Source organism: Rhinichthys klamathensis, unplaced genomic scaffold, assembly GCF_029890125.1.
Source record: "Rhinichthys klamathensis goyatoka isolate OS25496 unplaced genomic scaffold, OSU_Roscu_1.1 h1tg000180l_1, whole genome shotgun sequence".
Classification (NCBI taxonomy): domain Eukaryota; kingdom Metazoa; phylum Chordata; class Actinopteri; order Cypriniformes; family Leuciscidae; genus Rhinichthys; species Rhinichthys klamathensis.
The window spans coordinates 62,469-73,526 of NW_026606708.1; the positions used below are offsets into that span (position 1 = coordinate 62,469).

Below are 11,058 nucleotides of genomic sequence, written 5' to 3' on the forward strand. Positions count from 1 at the left end.
ATTTCTCCTACTGTATTGAAACCTTTTCAAGTAGCAGTTTAGATTTTTACTACTGGAATGTTTTTTTTGTTTTACGAAACTGAACCAGAATTTTGTATTTCTACCTGGGACTTGCAAAGACCAGTTTCTGAGTTTTTAGCTATTTGTATGAAAATACTGTTTGATAAATTTAGTTGAATTTTTCCAGATGATTTTTCCAGCTAGTTAGGTGTTGAGTGAATTTATTTCCCTGAGCTAATAAAGAGTTTTTTGAAGTTTACTCTGTTTGTTTATATATACATTGATTACTGTGAATATATATCAACAGGACAACATCACTACAAATAAAAAAAGTGGAATCTGCACAGACTTAAGCTACAGATACAACAGTTGATTTACAAAATAAAAGGTTCAGCAGTAACCATTTAGTCATTATGGTTGCCATTTACTGTGAGTAGACATTACTTTTGCATGATTTAAAATCTGAAAAAAATTAAGGTTACGCGAGACAGAGATATGCCAGTCTTACATGATGCGTGTATATTACAGAGGATCTTTGATGGAACAATAAAGACAAACAAGACTAAAGTCAATGTGAAAGCAGTGTGGCAGAAACATGCAACGGAGCTCAGTCAGTACTCATGCTGACAGAGAGACTCAGATTTACTGTGTGGGTTTTGGATTTGTCGCAGACTGTGGATACCCTAAATGCATCACAAGTACCTTTAACAGACAGTCTGAACCACTATATCTGAAAACAATTCAACTGGTGTGTAAATATAAACATCAAGACTTAATTTGGATGTCTTTGCCACAAAAGAGGGTTATCCATGGATTTATTTATTTAGTCTTTTTTGGTTATTAAACCATTTTAGTTTAGCAGACTGTGAGTCACTGTTAGAGAAAGATACGGAGAAAGCAGTTAAGACAGATGGCCATTCCAAACCCAGACACACAACCCGTTCCCCTCCTCTCCCAACATCATCATTTTCCCTGTTACAGCCTGGATAGTTGAGGACGGGACAGCAGGAAATCTCATCTCTCCAGGTTGTCAGTAGGCAGAGGAAGGAAGGGGGGGTTGTCGCCTGACTGGGGTTTGGAAATACAGTGAGTGAGGCATAATTTATCCACTGTTTTAAAACACAAAACCGTTTGCACATGTATTGCAGCTGTAACAGTTCACAAAAAAAAAAGAAGTCAAAACAATACAAACTCTTTGAGTGACTTGCGAGCGGGTAAATGAGAGAAAAGCAATAACTGCCGATAATTTAGATCCACGATTCCCTCAAGTTCTCATTTAAACCTCTTCCACAGCTGAGACCCATCGAAGTCCATTAATGACAGAAAGTTGAATGAAATTACATCCTCTTTTAAACAGTTTTTTTTTTTTTTTTTAATTTTCATTTTTGGGAGACTTCTTCACACTGAGCGAACGGCATGTGGTGTTCTGAGAGCCGGCTTTGCAATTTAACAGAAGGAAAGGGAACCGGGGTGGTTCTAAGCGTTTTGCATCTCTTTGCCGATCTTGTAGCTGAGGATCTTGTTCCAGTCGATCTTGGTGCGAGTGACCGGCAGCTGTCTGCGGAGAGCTTTGAAGGTGGTGTCCGACATTGTCTGGTAGTTCTCACTGATAGCCGTCTGGAGGAAAGCATTTATTAGGGATGTGAAGTCATAAAAAAATTACATGTACACATGTTGATCAGATCAAATTCTCACCTGGTAATCATTTTCAGCGTTTTCAATGATTTTTACAAATTCCTTGGCAGTCTGGGATTCATTCTAGAGATAAAAAGGCAGGAATTTACTTTGAAATCTTACACATTAACCAAACATAAACTTGTTTTTTTTTTTACTTACAGTCACTGCAATGGACTCCTCCACTTCCTTATGGCTCACCAGTTGAACATTACCATCCTCGTAATAATGCACCTGTAGGAAACCAAATTATTTATCAAAAACTCTTCACCGTCAAACTTTCTTCGCATCCCCACTATTCTAGTCTGTCAGGTCTCACCTGGATCTTCAAAACTCCCACCACCTGAGCTGATGACTGACTAATGGTGAACTTCCACTCTGACCTGCACCGGCCATTCCTGACAAGAGAATAACAAGATGATAAGATCATCAGAGAATCGAGGTACAATCAGACCATTATAGCTTTTGAAGCTATTATTTCCCAAAAGTGACTGATGGCTGTACAGTAAAGACACTTATGTTAAAAAAGTATTCCATTTCAAATAAAGGCTGTTCTTTTGAACTTTTTATTTATTAAAGAATCTTTGGGGGAAAGTATAACATTTCCACATAACTTTAAGCAGTACCACTTTTCAGCATTGCTACTGAAAATTGCCATCACATGAATAAATTCAATTTTAAAATATATCAAAAGATTTTTAAATTCTAATAATATTTCACAATATTACTGTTTACAGTATTTTTAATCAACTAAATTCAGCATTGGTAAGCAGAAGAGACTTCTTTCAAAACCTTTTTTTTTCTGACTCCAAACTTTTGAATGTTAGGTGTAAATACATTAATAAATAAAAATACATGAAATACTGATAAGAGTTTAAATTAATTTATTATGCGAGATGAAAGAGACTGTAAAGTAACATTAAACAGTTATGTATGAAATCAGTTGTCACATTATATGACAATATTTAAATGCTTTGATTGAACAATAAGAATTAGGTATTCCAGAAAGTCACCTATAAGAAGATAAATCCCTGAACATTACTCACCAAAAGTTTTTGGGCTCAAACTTATGACCCTCAATACAAGCAATGATTGTTTGCTGACCATCAACAGTTTTCCCATACACCTGCAGCAGAAACATTAGAACATGTGTCCAAAGGAGCATGATTTCACAAAAAATGGCTGCAATGCATAAATGTATATGTTACAGAAATCATATTATTTTGTTGAGATTCCCATGGGAAACATGTGTACCGTGCAAACTCCACTGGGATAGTGCTCCTTCACGTAAGCACTGAGCACTTCATCACAGGCGTCTCTCCAGGACCGGAGGCCGGTCTCTCCCTCGTAAGACTGAGGATCGCTCGCTTCCTTTCGGAGGTGATCGAAACGGAATGAAACCCGCTTCCGTGGGTCGAAGAACCGTCCCTGACCCAGATCTCCATGCTCGGTGATCAGAACCTGCAGGAACAGGATGTGCCTTGCTCTTCAGACAGAACTAATCACACACAGAGCTCTACAGCCACTCTCACGCAGCAGCAAACACTCACAGTACAATGACCACACCTGCCCAAATCACACATACAAAGTACACACAGATCTCCAGAGAGCAGAGTTTACACCCAGCTTGAATAAATAATGTGTCAACAGTGTGCTCTCAATTCAAAACTAACACAGAGTCTTAGGGCAGCACAGGAACCAAACGTACATGCACATTTACAAAACCTAAACTGAATCTGAGAGTTTGAACTGCAATCAAATCATGAACCTACCGACTCCTCACTACCGTCCAGTTTGACAGGTGTGAACTGATCCATATTATACTGAGCAAAGGCACTGTGAAACAGAGAAAGAGACAATGCAGCATGAATCCTCTTTATAATCACAAACTTTAAACACACAGATGCATCTGGACATACAATGGCAAAAGTATGTGAACCCATTGAAATGAACTGTTTTTCTGCAGTAATTTGCCATAAAATGTGATCTGATCCTCATCTAAGTCACAACAATAGACAAACACAAAGTGCTTAAGCTGATAACACACAAACAATTTTAATTTCTCGCGTCTTTATTGAACACACCCATTAAACATTCACAGTGCTGGAAGAAAAAGTGATTCCATAGACTAATTACTTCAACAAAAGCTAATTGGAGTCAGTAGTTTGCACACCTGGAGACCAATTAATGAAATGAGTTTGAAGGTGTAGTGTAGAGCTACTTTGATTGACAAAAGACACTCAAAGCAATCGCAAAGTGTTTATGCATCCATCAGTCGTTTGCCAAAATATCCTACAGGATAATTTCAGGGTGGCTTCATTGTTTTTGTTTTATCATCTTAAGCTCATTGTGTTTGTCTATTGTTCTAACTTAGATGAGGACCAGATACCAATTTATGGCAAATTACTGCAAAAAACAGTTCATTCCAAGAGGTCCGCATACTTTTTCTTGCCACTATAACATGAGACACACAGATCTGCAAAATAACTTACTGTGCTGCCCCTTCCCGAAGGAGGTTGTCATTGTTGAGGAGAAGTCGCACATCTACAAAAACAAAAAGATAAAAAATCAAGCAAAAACCTGGTGTAATATAAAGCTGTTTTGAGATGGTCTCGATGAGCGAGATGAGGAACAGCCAACTAAACTGCAAGAGAGCAATGCGTTGTGAAGTGGGAGCAAAAAGAAATAAACAGCTTCTGATGTCTCCCCAAGCACCATCGCATATATATATTTTTCAACTCTTTTTACCCATTCTGTGCAAATCAGTAAAAATGATCATAAGACTTTCCCCCCATGTTGTTTGATGATGTCAAGAATCAAATCTGTTATTGCTACTAGCTCAAGTTTGAGGGAGATATGCTGGGATTGTAGCTTCAGTTGGAGATAACAATCTTGTAAATCACGCACACGGTCTGCTGTCAGGCTTGTAGTATAGTGTGTACAGTATAAAAACAGTACTAACGTTTAAAAGTTTGGGGTCAGTATGATTTTTTTTAATTCTTTTTGAAAGTAGTCTCTTATACAAGGCTGCATTTATTTGATCAAAAATACAGTACAATATTTTGACAAAATACAGTACTATTTTAATATATTTTTAAATGTTGTTTATTCCTGTGATGTAAAAGCAAATTTTTAGCAGCCATTACTCCAGTGCCACATGATCCTTCAGAAATCATTCTAATATGCTGATTTGGTGCTTAAGAATAATTTCTTCTTATGTTAAAGACATGCTTTTTAAAGAGGCTATATGCGTTTTTCTGAAATTTAAACTCGCGACTGACACCTGTGGCCAAAAAACAGAACTGCTCTTCCTTTCTGCTCGCTCTCGCAGCGCTCGTACGTGCACACTTCACAAGTCATCTGCTGCAAGGAGGTCAACATTATGTTTACAGAGGTAAGAACAGTCAAAAAATCGCAAAATCCATTGCACTGCTTGCGAGTGTAGGCTACTTGCTGACTAGCGGTGGTGGCAGAGTGGTCTGAAACGTTTAACATGAACGCGCCTGACGTCACATCCGCAGACAGCGAGGGGAAATCCGACCCGACAGAAAATAGGAAAAATAGAATACAGGCTTATAGGTGCACCCAATGTGAGCGGACAAGGTGTCAGTATGCTCATCAGGAGATATTTGAGTCATAAATGGTCAAATGAAAAGGCTATTGTTACGTTTATTTTTGGGAAAAAGTTACATATAGCCTCTTTAATAAGATTCTATGATTTATTTGAAAGTTCAAAAGAACAGCATTTATTTGAAATAGAAATCTTTTGTAACATTTTTAATGTCTTTAATGTTGCTTTTGATCAATAAAATGCATCCTTGCTGAACAAAAGTATTCATTTCATTCAAAATCTTACTGACCCTAAACTTAGTAGTGTAAATGTGCATAGCGTGTAGTACTAGTGTGTGTTTGATGTTAGTATACACATATCGTATGCAACAGGCCACTTCAGATCACATCAGCAAGTAGTAAAAGCATAATGAAAAACTAGAGCATGTGTTCATGTACTACCACTTTAGACCAATATTGTAACTGAAAAAGGTCCCAGAACAGAACAGCTTAAATTGACACTCACCATTGAAGACTTCATTGAATTCTCCAGGGGGAGCGTGGGTCACAAAGTTAGATGCGATGCGGACCTGCAGAAATAAAACATAATAAATTACGAGCGGGCACATATTTGCCTTACTGAAACACGGTGGCTTCAGCAATACTGAATCACAGCCAGTTTCTAGCGGGTGACTCCAGAGCTCAAATTACAACATACATAAACCCTGTAACACTTCAATAACACACACTGCTGAGATCTCAACAATCCACATATTCCAAAAAAGCACAACTTACCATTTAAACACTGTTAATACTTCAAAACCACATCACCCACAGTAATAAATGTCCATAAACATCTCACTCAAACCAACTTCACATAATCTCAAACTTAGCTTAAATGTCTTCGTGTTTCAGACCAGGGCAATTATACATCAGATATGTTGTGTGCTATTAAAATGATAGTTCACTAAAATACGATATTTTGAAGAATGCCTTTTAAACAGTTCTTGTCCATATAATAAAAGTCAGCGATTGGCTGATGATTTGGAGGCAGAAAAAAAAAAGCTTTTCTGATAAATATTGCAATAGCAAATTAAAATTAAAATGTGATTTTTAAAAGAGCCCAAAGATTGTGTGATTATCAATACGACACATATACAGTGTTTCCCCTAGGATTTTTTTCAGGGGGGGGGGGGGGGGGGGGGGCTGCTAGTGTTGCGGAGCGGGCGTGTTATGGATACGTGGTGTAATTTTTTTAGCAATCAAAAAGCATGTCTAATTAATTGAAATAGTGTATTATGAATCATTAAACGTATACAACATTTAAAAAAAAAATATGAAAAAAAATTTCACACTAATTCTGTGTTGTGTTTTTTCTGGTAATAAAATGAAGACATAAAACACAAATTTTATCATTTATCATCAATTTTAATCATATGAAATTAAATAAACTTTTTGTCAAATAACGTGCTGCACAATGAGCTTTACTGTTAAAATTAAAACATGGATTATTCCTTAAATTCAGTTTTGATGATAATTTATTTGGATTAGTGTTAGTATTATTGGTACTTTCCTGTTATCCGGACCCCACCATATACCATGGGCGGGGTTAGGGGTAGGCCATCGTCCCTGATTGGTCTTAACCCCAGTGACGGGTAGGTTTAGGGGCAGGGTTAGGGGTAGGCCATCGTCCCTGATTGGTCTTAACCCCAGTGACGGGTAGGTTTAGGGGCGGGGTTAGGGGTAGGCCATCGTCCCTGATTGGTCTTAACCCCAGTGACGGGTAGGTTTAGGGGCGGGGTTAGGGGTAGGCCATCGTAAAGTACCGTATTATTACATTGGGACATATCTAAATTCTACTGTACAACGGTAATATATTTCTGTCAAGTTAAACCGAACTTTTATTTTGACGGGTTGCCGTGAAGACCTTTTGAGTTTCTGTGTGTATGTCATAATGATAGTTTTTCTTAAATGAAGCGGTTAAATGATCACGTAGTGACTTTCGGAGTGGATCTAGAGCCTGGAGAGGAAGTTTATGCATTTGTGTCTTCAAATAGGCAAAAAAACAGCGCAAGCGTCACACGTGCTTCAGTGTGTGTGTGTGTGTGGTAAATGAAACTGCGCGTCGGCGGCACCATTCATTCACACACAACAAGCAGGATTCGTATTTAAATTGTCTTTGCGGTTTAATATCCACACACACTTGTCTACATCGCGATTTGATTTCAAGTGTATACTGTCCTGCTTTCTATTTATTCCTCAAAAGATTGACAAATTCCATGAAATTCCGCGTTATACAGTAAATTTCTTTTTTATGACTGGATTTCGTCAGCAATTTAGGGGGGGGGGGCGGGGGGTCGTTTTGGGGGGGGCGGGCCGCCCCCCCAAAACAATGGTAGGGGAAACACTGATATATATATATATATATATACATATTAGTAATAATTATCATTATTAAAACAAACATTACTATTGTAATATTTCACTATTTTACAACATTGGACACCATTGACTTTCATTGTATTGACATAAAATAAATACATTTTTCAAAATTGTTGTTGTGTTCCAAAGAAGAAAAGTCATACAGGTTTGGGGAGACATGTTGAGAGTAAAATATGACCATTTTCATTTTTGGGTAAACTTTGTCTCTAAAAATTGTTTTGAAACCATATTCATTCACATAACCAGAACTAACATTCAATTCAAAGCAACTTTCACTGATCATCACACAAACAACAAACCATACAGTTAATGTCTTTTGAACCCACTGACATGAGCAGTGCAGTTTTCTGACCACCAAAGGGATGAAATATTAAATAATGAAGAGAAGGGAAAGAGGTTAACATAAAGGGAAGCACCTGGTAATCTTTCTAATTACCATCTCATGTGGTCTGGCTGGGGAAGTCAGCTGAGCCTGGAACTCAAAGCTTTGACAGTATACAGAAAATGACCACATGTATTAAAGGGAAAGAAAATGTGGCGGTTAAATGCAGCTTTTCCTGACAGAGACAGAACCGGGAAAAAAGTACGAATAAAATCAGTCACCACTGGCCTGCACCATATGAAACTCAAAACTACTGTCAAAGTGACAGAACATATGAATAACAGCCTCGGTCACCATTCACTTTTAATAAATGCAAAAAGACGCGATTAAAAGTGAACTGTGACCGAGACTCGCATTCTCCTAACATCTCATTTTGTGTTTTACTGCAGAAACAACACAGTGTATCAATGATGACAGTTTATATAAATGATGATGCACTATCCACTCAAACCCGCAGAGATTGCAGACTTCCACCCCAAAACACACCCGTCCTTGCGGTCGTAACTTCATCCGGCCGATGTTTTCGGCTCAGATGGCTTTCGTGTCAGGAGGATCTGGCATCTGCTGTCCCACACATGTGTAACTCTACCGGAGCACGGCCCGTTAAAGCCCATCGGCTCGGTTCGGAGTGGGTGGATCTGCTAACATCTATTTCTGAACTCCCTCTGACAGCTTGCTAACAGGCTAACAGCTGACGCTCACAACACTTCCACTGAAAACAACACGGCCATTTTTACTCTAACGAGAGTTGTTAAAATTCTGGTTGTTTGTTCGGTGTATCGCTGTTATTAAGTCAGGTCTCTGTGTTTTACGAGAGTGCAAAGCTGCGATTTCACTTCCTCACAAATTAGCACATAGCTAACCGGCTAGACTGCCTCGCGCTTCTTCCGGGGAGCAGCCATTCAACCCTCTGCAAGCGGAGTGCTTTAATATGAGGACATACGAGCGCATGTATTTGAGTGGTTTGTTAAAGGTAACTTATTGTTTATTTTTACCTTCTCCTCGTCTGAAAGCGGCTCCTCAAAGTCGGTCATCTTGGCTGTGGCGGAGCCTCACGCCGCGGCGCATGCTGGGTAGCGCGCGCTGTCACGCTCGTGACCATAATAGGGCAAAACGAAGTGCGAGCCACCGCCTCGCGCAGCTCCTGCTCTCGCCTCCGGTCTGACAATCGACATGAAGAGAGGATATAAGGAAGATTTAAAGTTGCACTTTATTAATGGGGTCCGGGATTCATTCATTCATATCGATGACTTGAATCTTTTGAATCAGTTTATAAAAAAAAACATTCACTTATTAATTTAGTGGTCCTTCTGCATGTTACAATGTTAAGCCAGTAGGTGGAGACAAGTGAGCATGTTTTGTCACTGAATCATTCACTCAACCGATTCTTTAAAGCCACATGTAATCAAAAATTGACAGTTCTTATTTTTGTATGGAATATTGCAGTATTTTATTTATGTTTACTGGCACGAGGGAGGGACAACCTGTCACTCACATGAGATCGCAACATAGCAAATCACAATCCAATAAATTCCCAATGGACAAAATCAAGTTGTGCCCTACATTCTTTTTCGAGAAGCTGTTTCACTATATCAAAATAGGGAAGAAAAGACTGGAACTTCCGTTTCATGCTTACTTTAAACAACACCAAATTGATTGAAAGAAGTTGTATTATCCTTTATTGAAAAAGTGTGTAAAAAACAAATAGTACATTTTATTATATAATATATAACTGCACTGCATCTACTGTCTGAAATATAAATTACTTGAGCTTTATAATATCCAATTTTTACCCAGGTATCCAATTTTTATTTCCATTCGATTTTAATGTTAAAAGTACTTTATTGATCTGCATACAAATTGGTCAAAGCATACAAATAGCCTACACACACAAGTTACAAAAATACATGGCCCCAAAATGGTTAAGCAGGTAGCCTACACAAACATTAGGCTGTACTAATGATCCAGTAATATTAATAATAAATAGTATTACAGTAAAACAAATTGAACATTCAGATTCAATTCTTCTGCTGTCCTGCAGACAGCAGTGTTTATCTAACATTTGAACTGCTGTTCAATGTAATAAAAGAAGAAAAAAACTTTATTGACCAACAGATGGCGCCATTACTGTGGGAAGCGCCTTCACAACTAAAACCATAGTGGTGAAATCACTGCAGGCCAACAACATGCACATCTGGGGCGTTTTATTCTCAAGAAGATATTTGACATAGTAGGCCTACATACCTCAACATTCACTAATTCAAAAAGAGATAAATAGTTCAAGTTCCGATAAATAGGGAAAGAGGACTTTTCTATTAACTTTTTCACCTGAAGTAACTGCACAATAAATGCACAATTTTTGTAAGTGGTTTTAGAGTGTATGCCAAAAACATAAATGTAATGAACATATAAATGTAAACAGGGCATTATGAAAGTCGATCTCAGTAAGAGGATGATCCATCGGAGTTCATTTTAACGTCCTGGAACTAATGCGCTTGCCTGGAGAGAACGGCTGGAGAGTCTTTACGCCCCTATTTTCCCCTTTCTCTCTCTGCTCCTCTTCTCCCATCTCCTCTGTCATGTCCTGTTGTTGAAACCACAGATTCTGGTGAACTCCTTATTTTCCAGAGGCTGGATGCAAAAAAAGTTTATCTCATACCTAAGCTACATAGCACTATAAAGGGCCTCAATATTTCAACCGTACAGATTAAATATGATTCTTAACAGAGCAGAATTAAACAAAGCAAAGGCAAACATATCGTTCAGATTTACAAATTCTTTCCACAACCTTTCAAACAGCTTTCAAGCATGGACGTATGATATCTGAACAGAAAAAAAAGAGTGAAAGGATACAGAGAGGAATATTTTCTTATAGTGAGGGCCTTCCCATAAAAATTACAGTTGAAGACCGCAAAACTGTAACTGGAACAAATGTGCGTGTGTGCGTTTACTTGTAGTTATCATTGTGAGGACCAATTTGAGGTGTAGACCTTCAGAGTGAGGACAACTTT

The 11,058-nt window shown here is 38.2% G+C and overlaps 1 protein-coding gene across 1 annotated transcript; it reads right to left on the reverse strand.

Moving 5' to 3' along the window:
- Positions 1 to 798: 798 nt before the first annotated feature.
- On the reverse strand, positions 799 to 9,178 carry capza1b (capping actin protein of muscle Z-line subunit alpha 1b). The gene is made up of 10 exons (XM_056260851.1): positions 9,043 to 9,178; positions 5,750 to 5,813; positions 4,167 to 4,218; positions 3,447 to 3,510; positions 2,929 to 3,135; positions 2,721 to 2,800; positions 1,994 to 2,072; positions 1,837 to 1,908; positions 1,696 to 1,758; positions 799 to 1,617 (listed from the first exon to the last, which is right to left on the reverse strand). Exons 1-10 carry the CDS (start codon positions 9,079 to 9,081, stop codon positions 1,477 to 1,479), a joined length of 861 nt encoding a protein of 286 aa, XP_056116826.1. The 5' UTR covers positions 9,082 to 9,178; the 3' UTR covers positions 799 to 1,476.
- Between the last annotated feature and the right edge of the window lie 1,880 nt (positions 9,179 to 11,058).

Coding starts and splice junctions, on each gene's coding strand:
- capza1b (XM_056260851.1), bottom strand. CDS start 9,081: ATGACCGACTTTGAGGAGCCGCTTTCAGACGAGGAGAAG. Junction 2,801..2,928: donor ATCCCAGTGGAGTTTGCACG/GTACACATGTTT, acceptor TTTCTGCTGCAG/GTGTATGGGAAAACTGTTGA. Junction 1,909..1,993: donor TGGGAGTTTTGAAGATCCAG/GTGAGACCTGAC, acceptor GGTTTCCTACAG/GTGCATTATTACGAGGATGG.